The sequence below is a fragment of the Melozone crissalis genome, unplaced genomic scaffold, assembly GCF_028551555.1.
Source record: "Melozone crissalis strain CALT ecotype California unplaced genomic scaffold, PUWL_Pcris_2 ptg000006l_1, whole genome shotgun sequence".
In the NCBI taxonomy this organism is placed as follows: Eukaryota; Metazoa; Chordata; class Aves; order Passeriformes; family Passerellidae; genus Melozone; species Melozone crissalis.
In genome coordinates, this window is record NW_026535784.1 from 18,346,339 (window position 1) to 18,365,099 (window position 18,761).

An 18,761-nucleotide genomic window follows, 5' to 3' on the forward strand; every position below is an offset into this window, starting at 1 on the left:
ATTTAACTACTTACTCTGTACTGGTAACTAATTAATCTGAGCTTTTGCAATTTAGGAGACTCAAGAGTGTTTAAAAAAGTTGAATTGAATTTTTGTAGATGCAAGTAAGTCAGTTCATCAGACCATTTCCTTAACAATTAATACTTTCTCCATAAAAGGTAAAGTTTTGGCACTATCACCTGAATTTTAATACATTAAAAAAATAATGGAGGGGATAAAATCTTGAGAGATATTGAATTGTGTAACATCCAGTGATTTGCACACAAGGTTGCTTGTATCCTTCAGAAATACTGATTTAAAAGTAACTTTGTGGAGAAGAATTAGATCTAAAAAAGATATTCTGGCAGGTAACTAAAAGCTGTCATGGAGCCCTCATAACTATTTAACTGTGGGATAAAAAGATAATTACAAAAGCAGTGGTGAAAACACCAAGTTCATTTTACCTATATAAAAAGGGCTTTGGAACACGTGTGTAGAATGAGGGAAAAGCATCCTGCCTAGACAACTGAAGTTAAAGCAGCTGAATTGGGAATACAAGGGAAGTTTTGGGAATGCAAGTATGAAATACTAAAAAGGTAGGTTACCTTACTTTTTTCTACACCTACAAGATGTTCCCCTTTTAGCACCATCCAGTACTAATGTTTGCTTTCTTTCCTGAAACTCATACCTCTACAGTTTTTCCTCTTTGCAAAAGAGGACAGAGCACACATTGCTGCAAAGCTCAGCACACTGATAGTTGAGTGGGTTAATTTGCAGGAAGAAATTTCCCTCAATCTGCTTGAATGACCACTGCCACTGGAGAAAAGCATCTGAAGCAATCAATTCACATCACCTTTAAAAGCAAGAGAACTTACTCTTGCAAGCAATGGTTAGGTCTTGCAGTGATGAAGGAAAAGTAAGCTTGAAGGAGGAATTGCCACCAGCTAGGGGATTCTACAGTACTTCCAGTGTGAAGCTGCTGCTACAAAGGGAAATATAGAGCCCGAGAGGAGACTGCATGCAGGTGTGTCCTCTTCTGTAACCCACCACACCAGACTAGGTGTTCCATGGCTGGCAGGATGAGCTTCCATAACCCCACTTCCTTGTTACCAGGAAAGATGAACCCAACTAGAGACAAAACATTCTTGTGAAAGCGCTCGTACAAGCTGGATACTGCCCCATTAAAAATCATGGTTATCTCCTTGGTATCTGATGTAACTTGATCTCAATCTGGTAAATCCTAGTAAACTGATTCCCGCTGAACTGGAACAGGGATACAGTAAGATTGGTAAAGTATCTTTATGAACAAAAGGTACTTTCTGAAAATTGAACCTATAGTAAAAGAAGTGGCTGTGTTTTTTCTGGTCTCTTTCTGTGCATAGCTTGGTAGGAAAAAAGTCTTCTTGGCTATGCTTTTTGCCATGAAGATAGTAAAAGAACAGCAGTCCAAATAAAAGAAAGAACAGGAAAATCAAGTATCAGCAGTTTTGGCTTTTTTTTAGACTTCACAAAACTCATTAAAATGAAGACAAGAAAAGAAGGGTCTAGCTCAGCCAGATGGCACTAATGAATTGGAAGGGGGGGAGAGGGGGATTTTGTCATCTCATACATTCAGCGAGTGCTTGCCACAAGTTCAGCTTGGGGTTAAAAAGTCTGAAATATTTTGGTGAGTGCACACCTTCATGCTGAGTTTACATGTAGAAAATGTCCAATTGTTCAGTTTTACCTTCTCCTTTTTCAAATTATCTGCCTGGTCCATGAAAGAGGACGTTACAAGGGAATTCTTGTGAGTTAAAAATTTTACTTACTTCATATAGGTTAATCAAATCAGTTTGCTCTGGATTGGAATTAAATACAAAACCAGCTTACTATATTCAATTTCAGAAAATACTAGATACATTTTTTGGTTTTTTCTATGCTACTGAGCAGCTTTTATAGAATTTAATTTTTGTTTTTGTGCTTAGGCCCTGTTTACGGCTATACTAGAAAATGATGCAGATTTAAACTCATTTTGTTCTAACCCATTTTCTTCTTCTTTTGTTTGTGAATTAATTGTTAACACAGGCAAAAGTCACAGAATTAAAACTGCACCTCAAGCTTGTTCTATGCATAAGAACCAGAAACCAGTCAGCTACAAAGAAACATATCAGTTAAAGCTTTTGGTAAAACCTCTGTGTAAACCTATGAAAAAACACATAGGCTCAGTAGACCTGAAGGTCCTTCACAGATGCTTTTCATTTGTACAGCTTTTGAAAAATAACATTTTTGTCTTTGATACATGTATACAGCTAAAAATATTAAGCTTTGTTTTTTAAGATAATGTTCTACATATTTTTACTGTACCTCTTGCCATGCACAACTGCCCCAGGATCCTCAGACTTCGCTTCCAACTCCTGAACTTCATCTACCAGTGTCTTGTAAGTAGCTCTCTTTACTCTGTAAGTACACACAAAATACTGCCAGACTTACTCTTCTTGAAAGTATAACAACAGATACTTTAAATGCTTTTATAAATATTCAATTTATAAATCCATTTTCCCTGACTTAAAACTAAGGAGAAATATTAAAAAACAAATCTAAAGAAGATATTTTATCATCTGTTATTGCAAATTAGAAACAGAAAATATTTATTAATAAAACACTACAATTATTTGAACATTTAAAATAGTAATAACTCTTGTAATAAAGTTTTTAACAAAGATGGTAAAAAAGAATTTTATAAAATCACCATAATTGCTCTTAATTTGTTTTTTATTATATTAGTAATTAGAAAACACATTTAAAAGTCAGTACTCTCTTCTGTAAACACTGGTATTTCCGTACTCACACTTTGTATACTATATCAAGAAGTAAAGCTGTCATAGGAATACACAGAAGTCCCATCCAGAACACTCCAGAGCTGAACATCATAGCTGCCTGAAGAGAAAATGCACAAAACAGGATGTCATGACAAGAACTAGCAAAAAAATATCTTAGAAATATCAAGTAGTTTGTGGAGGCTGTCAAAAGCAAATTTAAATGAATCATTCTAGTCTGACTAATGTGAAATAGAACTTGAACTCCTTTCTAAAATCCCCTGAGTTGCAACATAAATCCAGTAAATAGTAAGCACTATTTCAAGTCAAGAAGCTGGCAGAAAGATACAGTGCTTAGCTCTTTGCATGGGGGAATCACCCCTCCACAACGCTGCTCTATACCACTGTGATGTTTACAGGCTTTTCCATTAAAATCAGATTTACCAAAAATCCACCCTTTCCCAACTTGCTCAATACATTATGAGCATAGTTTTTCAACTAGCAATCTACTCTAACAGGCTATAAGAGTTTCTGACTCTCATTTGGATACTGGACACTGTTACAATTACCCTGCAATATAACTTGGATCAAAGTTTTCTCCCACAGAACTCGCTGTACCACAGTTCCCACACTGCCACAGACTCCTGTTAAACAGATTGATTAAAAATGAGAAATAAGGAAACAACTATTTATGTAATTATGAAAATATGCAACATATTGTTAAATGAAGATTTCACCATTAAAACATGGTGAAGTATTTGAAAACCACGTAATTGTTTTTATCTGTGTATCTGTTTTTTCTGTACACCACTATATGTAATACATAGGAATTTCTTCTGTTCACAACTTGGTCTGTAGAAATACTAAAAACTAAAACATATTGAATGGCCAAGACAAACATCACAATATATGGACATCAAAGAAAAAATGTCTTTACCCTTGTAATTCACACTGAAATGTCTACATTGATAATATTATGGATGCAAAGAGTATGATAAATACTAACTGAAGCATGTTACTGCAGGTTTGAATTGCAGTCAGTATTAGAAACACTTTTATAATGTAATTCAACTGTACAGAGGCTGAAAGTAACAGCCTACACAACCACTACACAACAGTAGTGTAGTGTAGTTTCAAATCCTTTATTTAATTACTTGGAGACTAATTTCTTTCACAGGTTAAGCCTTAGTATGTAAAATAAATAAGCCGGAATTTTACTAGTTTTAATTAACAGACAAATAGTAGGTAGTTTGCAGTAGCTGAATTCTAATTTCTCAACATGCATACATGAACATTTAGGAATTATACTCAAACATGTTAATATATGAAAATAGAAGCTAATTATTTTCAGGAAAAAACCTAATTCTCATATAAGCAAAAAGTTCAATTTACCTTGTTTTGGTATCCAAATTCCTAATGACATTGATTCTTTGGAAAGCATTAGAATGTACTTAAAAAATGTGGTAACCTTCCCATGACTGTGTTAAAAGGACATAGATATTGCCCTGAGATTCTACTAACTATTTCTGTCAACAGCTGCCAGCAAAGGTGTAAACACTGAGCAGTGACAGGTTCAGAATAAAACAATTCGTATTTTCAAAAGGGAAAAAAAAGGAGAAAATTTTGTATCAGGAGGAAATGTATTAGAGTAAAAAATCTATTAGCAGTCACTTTATAGGCAAAACCTGACTTTTGACATATTTGATGAAATACTCATTTTCTAGAACAGGAGCTAATAGGAAATGTCTATCATAAATGCATTTTGCAAGACATTTTATAATTAACTAGTAATTAGATAGACAGTTCCCTTAAAAACAAGAAAAAATCATAATAATACAATTTGAACTAATTATGATTATTGCTTCCTATTATTAACAACATTTTTTTATTTATAAGAACATAGCAAAGAGCTGTCCTTGTGTTAGCCACCCGGTATTAAATGTTTGCTGGTGAAACAGCAAAAGTGATAATGTAGGTCTTAGGATGTTAATTCTGACCATTGTAATGCTAACTATGAATGAAGGAACAACTGGCGCCTACTATTCACTCCATCCAGCCTTTGGCTTTACAAATGAACAACATGAATTGAGGTAAAAAAAAAAGTTTTTCTGCGTCATATTTGAAAGCCTGTCAGATTTTTTTTCTTTTACAGAGTTAATCCAAACCTAAAAGATTTAAAGCCGACATTCGCATTAAAGACAGAGGCCCTCTTTGTATTTTTTGGATGAAGAGGGGAAAAAATAAAATCCCACAGAGGTATTTCCTTCCTTTCTGTACAAGAAAGCTCCCCCCTCACTCTGTAGAAAACATTTTTGTCTCTAACTTTTCACATCTCTCTACACATAGGCAGGTCATCTGGGAAATGGCAAACCAATCCCTTTCAGACAATGGCACTAACAGGAGCAGCCTGTTCTGGGGACGGACTCTGGCTGCCTCTGTTTGTGGTTTACAAATTGTTCCTAATGTGAGAGATTTGTGCTCTATGCCAAGTCTTCCCCCTTTAGGCCTTGTGAAACCAAATGGAATCTGCCACAAAAGTGGCTCCCAGGGGAATTCAGAAGTAATCCAAAATGAGAGCTGAGAAGCCCAGTTTATTGTAGGACTTACAAATCCTGCAGGGAAGATAAATAATTTGTTGTGTGTGTGGCTCATGCTCAATATTAAGACTTTCTAAAATAAATTAACTTTTTTTTTTAGTTTTGATTTTTATATAGGTTCTCCTTTTTCAAAAAAGAAAAAATTGCTGAGGAATGTTCTTTTTCATGATTTAGTGGCAGACAAGAAATCCTGGCTGCAAAACATTTTTAAAGCACTGCTGAAGATGTAGTGTTAGGAAATTACATGTCAGAATGAACAGAGAATATTTGCTTTTTCCTCATTATGAGCTGATCTGCCAAAACTGCTGGCTCAGATTTTAAAAAGCCTTTAAAAATAAGAAGAGAAAGATGAAAACAGTGGTAAAATTCTTGCTGCAGAAAAGTTCACCCTTTTCAGTTTATCTATTTCAAATATCATTGAGGGTACACATCTCCTTCCTATAAACTAAAAAGCTATAAAATACCTCAACATCATCAAACCAGCAAAAGTTTCTCTTTTTAACCTACTGAAAAACTTCATTATTAGTAGTTCTGTGCATGTGTTTGCCTTCATATATGCCAAAGTACTTACTGTTATAATACTAAAACAGATCTGCATTAACTTCCAGTGCAATGAAGTTCCTACAAGTAAGTTTGTGTATTGCCTCTAGTCTTTGCTAAGTAGAGTTTAAAAAACATCTTTTAGCTCCTTCTAATTAGGAACTGTGTTACTTAGAACTGCAAAGAATTAAGTTCCTCTCTGTTAGGATCTCTGGTTATTAGGTACATTAACCAAGACAGACCACTGGAAGCAGAGAAGATAAATTGGGCAGTTCAAAGATCAGCTCTGCTGTTCCTGTTTGAGTGAATGAGAATGTAACTACTGAATATGGAGAAGGATCTTTGAAGTATATCTGGGAATAGCAGATTCTGGCTCACGAATAAATGTCTGCTACTAGATGAAGTACAATTAAAGGTGAAGGTTTGAGGAGTAAAAATGGAAGCTACCTATTGGGAATTAAATGGAAAAATAAAAACCCCTTAGACAACTCGTGAAGTTAAAGACAAAAAGAACCCTTTAAATATAAATTATTAAAATATGTTAGTATCAGAATGGTAACATAATTTGAGGCTCCCAGGTGAGGACAGATGACTAAAATGGATATGTTCTATGTGATGAAGTCTGATTAACTTAAAAAAATCATCAATAAATCACTTTTTTTTAAAGTAATAATATTCTCCACAAATGTACACTGAAACTTTTTTTCCCCTAAACAAGATGTTCATATAGATATAGAAAGGAAGACATACAGATTACTGATTTTTGTTTTGTAAAGACTCACAGGTCTTAAAAGACAAGCTGGAAAAACTTGGAAGGGGGATGAAAATGTGCTAAAACTGTAGGATAATGCCTCTAAGGGCCTTCTGCTGAGGATGGGAAATATTTTGGACTACGAAGGAAAAGCCTAGCTTTTATTGCTGAATTATTTCAATGTTCTTGCAAATTTAGTACACCAGTTATTCCCTCTGAAGTGAAGACAAAGAATTTGGATAATATTTTAATCCAGACTGGTAAAAAAGCAGTGCAACAGCAAAAAAAGACCAACCACCCTAGATATTAGCGATTGAAGAACGACTATATTCCACAAGTTTTGTGAAAATGAAGTGAGAATTGATAGACTTTGGTATTTGCTTACCATACAGAGCTCAAAGCACTTTTTTGAAATACAGATTGCCAACTCAGTTATCTGCCAGGTTCCCTTAAATGCATGGCACAGTAATTCTCTTGTTTGGAGGAATTTAGAGAAATCATTACTTCCCAAATTTTAGGGGCCTTATTTATAACTCTCCCTGGCTAACACTGAGGAAAAGCACCATAGCAATTTTTCTTAAATATACAACCATTTAAATTTATTTATTATGCTGTATTCTGGAAAAGTTATTAAAAATATTCATCTGTTTTTTAAAAGTGCGAGGGACAAGTATCCATTAATAGCACCTTTTACAGCTGGAGGGACAACACAGCAGGGTGCAAAAGCTCCAAGATCCTCACAGAGAAGCTGCTGATGTATGGGCTGGATGGACTGCGAGTTACACTGAAAATGGGCTGAATGGCAGCTGGTGATCAGTGTCAGGCTGGCTGGAGGCCAGTAACTGAAAGTATACCCCAGGGATCCATAGTGGGTGCAGTTTCATTTAACATCTTCATTAAAGATCTGGATGAGAGGCAAAGCGTACCCTCAGGAAGTTTGCTACTGACACAAAATGGGGGGAGGAGTGGCAAATGCAGTAAAGGATTGTGATGCCATCCAGAGAAACCTCAAAGGGTTGAAGAAATGGGCTGACAAGAACCTCATGCAGTTGAACAAGGAGGAATGCAAAATCCTGCACATGGGAAGGATCAACTCCAGGCAGCAGTATATCCTGGGGGCCACCCAGCTGGAAAGCAGCTGGGCAGAAAAGGACTTGGTCCCAATGGACACCAAGTTGAAAATGAGCCAGAAATTGGTCGTTGTGACAAAGGAAGTGAATGGCATCTTTTGGCTTCATTAGACAAAATATTGCCAGCAGAGGGGAAGGCAGGTCCCCTCTACTCAGCAATGAAGAGATCACACCTAGGGAAGTCTCCAGTTCTGGGCTCCCCAGCACAAGAAACACAGATACACTGAAATTAGTCCAATGTCCTGAAGTGTCTCTCATGCAGGAGAAAAACCTGAGACAGCTGGGACTACAGCCTAAGAGAAGGCTTTGGGGGCTCTCTCACCCCGAGTGCAGGGGGCAAAGACAGAGCCAGGCTACTTCCAGTGAAGCCCTGTCATGGCACAAGAGGCAAGGAGAGCAAACTAAAACTTGAATCTGAACATCAAGAGAACCTTTCACTGTGAGGGTGACTGAACAGGGACACAGGTTGTTCAATGTTGCAGTGTCTCCATCCTTGGTAACACTCAAAAGCTGCCTGGACACAGTCCGGGACAACTCAGTGCAGTGTCCGAAGCTTTAGACCAGATAACTGCAGAGACCTCTTCAGCTGCTCTATGATTGTATTCTATCCTAAATACTTTGCTTCGTAGGCTTTGCTCTACATTAGACTAAAACCACTTCCCACTTTTGGATCAAACTTTAGACAAACATCTTACTAGAGAAGACCTTTTCATTAGAGACCAAAGTATCTACAGTTTATTTTTTTGATGTGTTTTTGTGTAAAAAAACCCAATGTAGTAAAGGCATTAAAGGATGCATATCTAATATTTTAATAAGCATGATTTCATATAAGCAGGATACTTGGCATAATATAGAGAGAAGCAATATTTAAGAAACCAATGCTGTCAGTACAGTATATTCTAAAACACCTTTTCTACACAGTGCAGCTAAATCTTCCCAAAAGAAATATTACTGTTTTTCACAAGACTTCTGAAAACCTCAATCAAATGATCTTAAATTCTGTAAAATACATGCTTGGACCTTAACTCCAATTTCCGCCAGTAGTTTTATAAATCCCCTGGGTCAGGCAGAGCAGAAACAGATGGTGCTCTGGAGAACTTTACAGCGCGTTGTCTACAGTACAACCATAAATTAAACAGTTCTGTGGATACTGAACTTTTGCTTTAGTATCCATGTCATACTTCTTATTCAAGTGAAGTATTATTATTCTAAGCTATCTTATTAATCATTTAGGCATAAAAAAAAGAGGCCTAACAATTCAGAGCACAAATCAGTAACAAGGAGCATTACAGATTGATTTGTTTTTCACCCCTCCTCAATTACAGGTTTGCAACTCAGACCATAACCAGATTTTTTTAAGAAAGAGATAATCATATTAGTTTAGAAAAGTGTCTATTTTTATAATTTAAAAAATTAGTCTGCTTTTTTAAGAGGACTTAAAGGAAAAGCAGACCGATTAACTGCAAGGATGGAAGCACTAATGGAAGGTTCTTGCAGCTTTACAGCCTACTGACAGATGAATGGAGGTTGCTGTTATTAGGTTATATAAGTTACAGAAATTTCATTAGTTAAAGCAATTATTGCAAAAGGACTACACAGATATAAAAACATAGAAAACTTTAATCACAGCTTCATTTATTTATGCAGTCATTATACAGATATGACAAAATATGGACAGCAGGAAACTTCTGGCAATTCCCTGAAGATAAAAAATCCATTTTGTTTAGTATCACAGAATAGTTTTCTCTGTATTGAAGAGTTTAAAAGAAAAAAGAAAATACACCTGCAAAGCATTTATCAAATATGAACAGACTTGGCATTTACTTTAAAAAACTTATGCAAACTTCATCTGGCTTAAACAGAAAATACCATAAGTTGTTTAAAATATTTTGAAAGTATATTTAAATTATCTATTTGTTAATATTATATATAGAAGTATCAACCTAATTAATATCAATGTAGTAAAGACAGATCCAGGTAGTTGATTTTTTTCAAGTACACAATAAAAATTTTCTTCTATTCTCAAGTGACACCTTTCTTTTGAAATTAAATGCAACTTTTTAATGCAAAGGGTCAAAATATACTGTGTTAAACGTAGCCAAAAAATGCCTAAAAATAATTTAATGTTGTTTTTTCCCCTTTCTTTCCTGTGCATCTGTATTTAAGAGCACAGTCTTTACTAGTAAAATATTAAGAAAATAACCCACAAAGTTCCTTGTTCACATGCTTCCATACTAGACAGTACTGACAGAAAGCAAATGCATGAATAAACATTCCTGCAGATGTAATGCAAATTTTAATATAATAAAAATATCCTCTGTATGCTATTATAGTATTTTAATATAATAAAAATATCCTCTGTATGTTACAGAAGATGCAAAGTTGTTATAAACTCAATGACAGCTTTTGAAATGTTTTCAGTATTTCTCTCTCATAAGCTGTGCATCCCCATTTTTTCTCACAGAAATAGTGTTTTGCTACTTCTACCAAAATCCTCCTTGCAGAAAAGGTATTTTAATATTTTGTTATAAGTAGATAGAAGTTAAATTCCCAGTTTCTTAGGATCTATGTCTAAGACTAGAAGAATATAGTCCCAGAATAAACTCAAGGAAAGTAATTTTTGAACGGGTGATTTTAAAGTACAAGCAAAATAATAAGAAAGTAAACAGTAAGTTCTACTTAATTAATGATAAGACATTTATGTCTTTTTTCTACTAAGACTCATGAAGCTGATTTGCTACAGTACCTGAACTACCTACACATACTATACAACATAATTAATTACTTAGGTTATCACCCCTTTTTATCACATATCCTTCTTCAGTTTTATGGCCTATTTTTCCATTTTCTTCAGCTTCATAAAGCCCATTGCTTCTCTCATAGCTTTCATCCATTTTACCTTCTAGCCTGTGTCTGCCAAAAGACAATGGGGAACTGACAGTTTTCATCTGAACATCATCAGTCAGGGAAAATGAATGACGTTTTCTCCACTTGGAACATTATTTCTTTAAGGAAAAAACCCCACAACTGGAATAGAAACTGTTTTAAGGTTGGCAAGATGTAACTGGTTTCAAAATATGGAAAGCCAGACATCTACTATCAATCTCTAACAGATAATCAGCTACAGAACTACCAGGTACTCATATCAGAAGACCGGTGCCAGGATACCTTACTTATGTGAGTAAGAAGTCAAACTGCAGTTCTTTTGGTGCACTTCCTGTTTGACAACAAGTTATCACTACTTACAGGACTTAGGACTACTGCACCATGGAGAGCCATGCAGTTCCCACACTGTGAGAAATAGTACTGTATAGGTGGATGAGTGCTTGCCCAGTGCAGATCTACCAGCCTTGAAAAACCAGAAAACAAAGGTCTTGATGCCAGAATTGTCTCAGCATGCTAGATGAACTGGACATTTTGGATCAAGGGGGGCCCTGTGTGCTCTTGTTCTGGGAAAACTCAGAGCAGAGAAGAGAGAGAGAAAAATACACTTGATTATACTATTAGGAACATGTCAAGGAAAGGGGTCTAGTGACTTAGACAACAGAGAAAAAAATGCTGTAACTTTCATAATTTTTCACTTTACTGTATTTTCTTTTAGACCATGGCATTCTGCAGTCTTTCCTTCAGTGAAACCAACATACAGCAACCTATATGTAAAGCCAACTTTAATTATCTTCTGTGTAATTGGAACAATACAGTAAAAGCCAACTTTAATTATCTTCTGTATAATTGGAAAAATACACAAAATGATGGAAACAATTAGTGTAAAAAGTCAGAAAAACTTGCAAAAAATGTGATATATTTGTTTCTTTGCTCAGTAAGTGACTGGATGATGCTTGGATAGTAAAAAATGAACACAAAACAACAACTCTCATGCTTTAACTTTGGGCCACTAGCTTTAGTGCTCAAATGTTAGCAGCATGAACTGACTTATCTTCAGTTACAACTCAATTTTTTCTCGAGTCAATACCTTGCAGTGTTCTCCACAGAAATAAATTTATCAGAGTTGAATATTTTATAGGAGTGGATACAAAAAAAGAGTTTCAAAATATTTAGATTAAAACCTTCCTCTGCATCCAATGAATGAATTTTCCATCACCTCCATATGCTTTTTCTCTCCCCCTCAAGAGCACCAGAATTTTATTTTCTTGGAACAGAACCAGAAATAAGCAGGAAGAATCTTAAGATTTTCATGACATTAATATGAAGAAGAACCAATGCTTTCCAGAATGTTTCATTAAGTGCTTTTCTATCTCAAAGAAGACATGAAAAATATGTTTGCAGAAGACACCATCTAGCTGGAACTTAATTGTTGGATGAATATTATGTTAAGAGTACAGACTGGAAAGACTATAAACCTACTATGACAGAATTGTTACCAGCCCTAAGAAGAAGAAGAAAGAGAATGCTTTTAAACATTCTAAGTACTATAGTTATGTAATCTGCCACAATATATCCTTATAAATCTGAAGTTTATTAAAAAGGGGGAATTTTTAATGAACACATTTGGGGAAAAAACTGCATGAAAGTCCCCTTCAGCATAATTTCTCATATCATACCAGCTAAAATGGACAAAAAACTAAAAGCAGACGTCAGCTTTTGACACACTCTAACTTTTGCCAATAGGTTGATGAAGTTTTCAAGTCTGACTCACACATTTGAAGAAATCAGGCAATCAGTATTTGCACAGGCAAGTAGAATTGCTTATATGGATTTGTTTCTGTCACATCACATTTTTCTTGCACAGATAAATCCATGAATCTTTTCGTTTCAATAGTTTTGGAAGGTCTGATTTGCTGCAGAGAAACTCAGTGAATTCTGCCCTGCCAGAGACCACTCAGTCAGTAGAGGAGCTTCCAGGAAATCTTACGGAAATCCTGCTTCCAGTCTGAGCTGCAGGATGCATCAACAGGACTTTTAGCCACACAGAGTGCAGCACAAAAAGCTAGACCAGAGTTTCGAACATAAGCTTTACTGGCCTATGATACTTTCAGAAGACTTTATTCTGACATCACAGACATTGAAATATATTCCTAGAAAGGAAACAAAACCAACCTCAGTCAACACCAGCCCCCTCTGAACAACTTCATGCACATACACACATCAAAACTACCATATACACATAAATGCACAAGCAAACACACTAACAAATTAAGACTACCCATTTCAAGTACAGATAAAGTTTTATCACAACAAATAAATGATTTTAGGTCCCTAAGTCAGACTACTTTGGCACAATGTTGAATTCAAAGCCTAAGAGTATTATTTTTGTTGACAGCTAGATCTCTTTAATGAAGAACTGTTTCTAGGAGACCACAGGAATTACACTCCCTCAACACCAGGTGCTTTCACAGTAACTTCAGGCTCTGAAAATGTACCAACTATAACACTGTTATTTCAATAGTGAAGTATCCACCCTTATGCCATACAAGGTATATAACACACCATTTTGTTTCCACTGCGCTTATCACCATGAAAGTTCCGGTGTCTTAAAAGCTGTAAAGTTTTTACAAAATCTCTAAAACCACCAAATTCCAAAACATTGCTTCTTCTATAAAATACAGTATATATGAAGAAAAATGCAGAAGTACGATAACTTAGATTAATTTAAAATAATATACAGAATTAGTTTTAAGTACTGGAGGCAATGTGGTAATGTACAAAATCTACATATATACATATGTTAGACACAATGATACAGAGGAAAACCACCTAGAAATTGTGTAATTTCAAATTGTTTTCCTTAGGTGTCCAAGTATTTAAGGTAACACCTTGTGCTTTCTATTAAAATGTAATAGTTACAGAAATGCCTATAAACTATTTTTTCCTTTAACTGTTTAAATAAGAGGTTCGACTTATGAGTCTTAATTACTTTCAAGAGAGGAAGAGATATGCACCTACATTTCCCACATCCTACATAAATTTTTAAATTGCTGAATTATATCACAGTGGTGGTGGAGTTAAAGGGACTCACTCTTTTACTGGTGTAAGGCTTGATTTAGTTGATATGCTTTGAGAACCAGTAAAATAATATCTTTCTGACTCAAGCAAGTATTCTCAGTCTCTGATTCCCACTGAGAATGCACATCAAAATTCTCAGCTCAGGAAGTACTGGTCCTGCCCAGAAGCAGACATTAGTGTTTGGGAAATTAATTCTTCAGATGTTTCTGGAACTGAATGGTACTGAGAATTTGGGACTGCAGTTCCAATTAAATCAGATATGGTAGCAAATAAGCATCTTTTACAGTTTCAATACAATCTGGAATATTCAGATCAGGTTTACACAAATGCAATTAAAAATGAATGAGAAACCACTAATTACTGTCAAAAGGTTAAAGGTACATTACAATAATGCATTCCAAGCAGCACATTAATCAAAAAGGAAGTGCTCATGACAAGCAGTTAATGCAATGTTATGGCACCTCAAATTTTTGAGGCATTTCACAGAAGTATTTGGAAAATTTGTAAAATTCAAGATTAAAAACAGCCTTAACCAGGCTACTATTGGTTACTTTATTTTTATAAAAGAATGCTCCAGAAAAATAAGCACTATAATTCTGAGAACTGCATTTGGTAAGACTTTTCTTCAGAAAATTAAAGCTTACCTAAGAACTGCAAAACAGCTTACCTGTCTATTCTTTCTCATTAGACCATATACTCACAGCCTGTTAGCTGAGCTCCATTTTCACAAGAGTAAAAATTTATTCTATTTTTAATAAACATGGTTGCCATATTGCAGGTATAAAAGACAGAATGACATATGCACCTCTAGTTAGCAGAAGGATCCAATAAAGATTAGGTCTGTATTACAGACTGAAACAATATTTTTTTCACACATTTGGATGGTAGTTAAAATATATTTTTACCTCTCCTGACATATCTGGTGCCATAGGAATGACCGGCCACAAAGAAGAGTAGATTCCAAAAAACACTACCCAAAGTGCAATGCTTCCCCAGATTGCTATATGGCTGAACTGTTGAAACAAACCAAAAAAGAACAATTATCATAGATGCATTATAACATAAGATCTTTGCTACCTAGTATTTACAATGCTATTTTGATATTTTGGGTTGAATTTTCATGCCTTGTATTAATTTAACTCTACTATTAAAGTAGAGTTAAATTATTTTTTAAAGGAAAATGATATTTCTTAAAGGAAAACGATACTATCAGCAGCAATATTACTGCATTTTAAGCCAATTTAAATTCAGTTACAGTAAGTCCAGAGTAATTTGATTTTTCTAGTTTAAATATTACATCTGTTGTAATTTTCAATATTGAGCATTATTTTTAGTATGTGGATATTCTGTCCTTCCACACAGTAACCACAGTTTTCTACTGACAAACTCTTAAAGGATGCAATATAACAAGTAAGAAGAATACAATTATTCATCTATCATATTTCACAGAACATATGAGAATATGGTAAAGGCATTTGCTTACCAAAGTCCAATATGAGGTCTCTAATCCAGCCTTCAAACACACAGTCAGAACCACAAACTTCAGGAAAGAAGACAGAGAGAGTATTCTTACTATGGGAATCTTAACATACAGAAATTATTAGTTTGGTTAAACTTTCAGAAGACAAGAAGTAGTAAATTGCTACTAGAAGATTTAAGGATACAATCCAGTAATAAGCTAATAATAGAACATTAGGAATTACTAGATTCCATTAATAATGGCCACTCCCTTGATTTGGAAAACTCCTCTTTTGCATTAGAAATCTTATCCTTGCTTCTTAGAACTCTGTAAGTCTGGCTCTTACAAAGGTGTTGGCACCTTTATTGATGGTATTTAGGTTACACAGAAAGGTTTGTGAAAATTGTAGTAGTCTTCAGTACAGACTGAAGGCACTCTAGTTACAGACAGGATGACTACAACTTTGTACACCAAGACAGATTTAGAAGAAACAGATGCTGGACTGAAGGAAGCTTGCAATTGTTCAAGTTTACATTAATCTAAACTTAAAAAACAACCAAAAGTTTTGTTCACTTCATCAGTAAATGAGTCATCTGCACCAAACCCTAAAAAGCCCGAGTAAATGTTGGTAATGTAAGACTTATGTTCTGCATACAAATAACATGCTGAGTAAGTTTGTTATGTCATTTTCATTATTCCCTCTGATCTTTACCCTTTTCTTATCTTTATACTTTTTATACAGTAGCCTCTGAAAACATCACATTTGTAGGACATGCTTCATCTTAGCTTACAGATGAGCAACAGGAGAAAGTTTATAATCCTACAGCAAGGACTAGTTGATCTAGGAAAGTTGCTTATCTCCCTCCTTTGAAATTCACTCAAGCAAGTTTTCTGTTTACCACAGATATAGTTATGACGTTTTGTAACTTACTCGTGGATGTGTATCACAAGTTTTGCTTTATGCGTAATCTGAAGAATATGAGGCTGATAAAAGGAGTCATAAAGACCAAGCTCCAACTCTAACAGCTACACTTTAAATTCTAGCTTGTTGGATAACTTGGCAGCACTGGTTGTCAGTGAGTCTGCTTGTATCAAACTTCAAACAGCCTCAGAAATTCAGAAGAAATGCACTTCAATCAGAAGCTGAAGCAACTAGTTAAATATGTATGACAAATCTTTCCCTCTGTCTGGTGCACAGAAGAATACACACACTGCAAGAAAGCTTCCACCTATAAGCTTATACTTTCAATTCTGAAATCCTGCAATCTCCTATTTCAACTGTGCTATTAAGAACCAAAAAAAAATCCAACCTCACACCACCACAATTTCATTATCTAAAATATGTGTGAAATCTAATTAGAAGAAAATTGAGGACGATTATGAGTATTATAATTTGCTTGGTCTATCCAGTTTGGGTTCTGGATTTGGATGCATGAAAAAAGTTACGGAAAAACAACCCAAACAAACTCCTTTGGTACACTTGTTCACTACCTGGGTCAGTCATAAGAGAAGTAAACCTCCTTTAGGATAAGATCAAACATTGCTGCTGCACAGACAAAATGTATACACAAAACAAACACTGCAGATCTCTATAAAAGGAGATACACATTGTGAGTATAGAGCCTTTACTGACCTGTGATGGGATCAGATCTGAGACCCCTAACAAAATCACCAACTACACACAGCCGCTCCCTCAAGAATATGGGGTTTATTGCTCCCTCCTCTGTTTCAACAGTGCTCTAAATCCTACCCAGGGAGCAAGAACTCAAACTGGTATTCTGTATAAAGACTGAGATTTTTTTTAAACAAAAGACTCTCCAAAATGGTCATACAGATATTTTCACAGCACTCAATTCCTATTTGGAATTTATGTTTAAAGAAATAATTCCAGGACATACTATGAATAATTGCATATTTCTGAATTTTATTTGTGGATCCAACGAAACGAAACTATATCAACTCCTGAATTCCTTTCTTATTGACTTTTGCAGAACTGATGACTACAGACATCTGAAAACCACATTGTAAACAGTATGAGAAATGAGAATTACCTTAGCCTCAGAATTTTGCTATGACTGACAACTGTTACTACTCATATACCTCACAAAAAGAGATTTAAAAAAAAAATAAAACTCTCCACCCTAATTTTGAAAATCTCTCCAAAAATCATGTTTGTTCCAGATTTCCTTGAATTCCCGTGCAAGAGCAGGAAAACATCAATTGCAACTTCTATATTTCCCCAGACTTTTAACCTGAAGTGAAGGAAAATAGTTTTCTTTGGGAAATTCTTGAGCACTTTGCAGGTTAGTAGCAAGAAATTAACTACCTCTCAAGATGGTCAAGTTTCAGCTCTCCTAGTTGAGAAGCAGTAGCAGAATGTGACATATGAGCAGCATTGTGACCTCTGTTTTAGTATGTGTCTAGAGTATTTTCGTTTTATTTCAGTTATGCTGTTTCCTTATTCCCCAAAAAAGTGATTTTGATGTGAATTCATATTACAGCCCCTTACTTTAATGGAAAAATTAATTTCTTTTTTGTACCTGCCAACAGTGAGGAACTTGAAAAATTAATTAAACTTTTAACATTGAAGAACAGAGGAGCATAAATCTAATTTTGCTTCTAAGACAGATGTTGGACAACCCACTACTGAGTAACATTCGTATCTAGTGAGTGAAAAGCACATATTTAGCTCTACTAATTTATTCTAGGAGATAAAAGATTAAAAGGAAAAAAACCAATTATGACTACTATCTATGAGAGCAACAGAAGTTTACTGTTAGGTAGGAATCAGGTGTATTTCTGGTGGTTTGATTGCCTCTGAAAAGGGAGGCACAATCTTTATTCAACATGGCTCATTACCTCTTATAAGGCCTCATGATAAATTAAGAGAGAACAGGATTGTATCATCAGAAGCCCACAAACCACTTCTATAATCAACAACCTGAGATTTCTCCAATGCAAATGCTTAAACTAAATTAATAAGCATGCTAATTAGGGAATTAGAATTCCCATTATTTAAAAAAAACAGACAGTTAACAGTAAAGAACAAATGTATCTTCTGCATCTTTATGGAGCTGCTTTGTTTTAAAAACTGGAATTAGAACACAAAGTGCACTCCAAACCTTCTCGAAGAGTCATTCAAGAGCCATTTCTTAAGGCACTTTTTAAGGCACTGCACAAGTCTTCTATGAATAGAATTAATAGTAATAGTAGCAGGATATCTTTAAAATAGTTAGAGCCAATGTAGACTTACAGTGTATACAGTGTTACCCAGGAGCAGGTAATCAGAAGTTTTGCCATTGCCGAATACAGTACCTGGAAAAGGAAACAAGGATAAAAATAAAAACATTTAAACATCCACAACAGGACTATATATGATCATAATTTTGATACAAAATAGATGGCAGCACTTTCTACAGGGTGCCGAGATATTTCATTTTGAACTGCACTGAACACTAGAGAACTATGACTTGTGTCATGTTTAGTGCTCTAAAACTTTCAGTGATTTCAGGGATTATGCAGGAAACAGGAACTTTTTGTGACACC

At 35.0% G+C, this 18,761-nt stretch overlaps 1 protein-coding gene across 3 annotated transcripts in view; it reads right to left on the bottom strand.

Annotated features, from left to right (window-relative positions):
* The window catches only part of ATP8A1 (ATPase phospholipid transporting 8A1), a 103,038-nt gene that overhangs the window by 10,234 nt on the left and 74,043 nt on the right, over nt 1-18,761 (bottom strand). For all 3 annotated transcript variants that reach the window (XM_054292034.1, XM_054292052.1, XM_054292043.1), the window contains 5 exons: nt 18,469-18,530; nt 15,240-15,296; nt 14,662-14,769; nt 2,807-2,895; nt 2,323-2,415 (listed from right to left, as the gene is read on the bottom strand). In XM_054292034.1, coding sequence (XP_054148009.1) covers nt 2,323-2,415; nt 2,807-2,895; nt 14,662-14,769; nt 15,240-15,296; nt 18,469-18,530 — 409 coding nt within the window. The remainder of the gene's footprint in view (nt 1-2,322; nt 2,416-2,806; nt 2,896-14,661; nt 14,770-15,239; nt 15,297-18,468; nt 18,531-18,761) is intronic.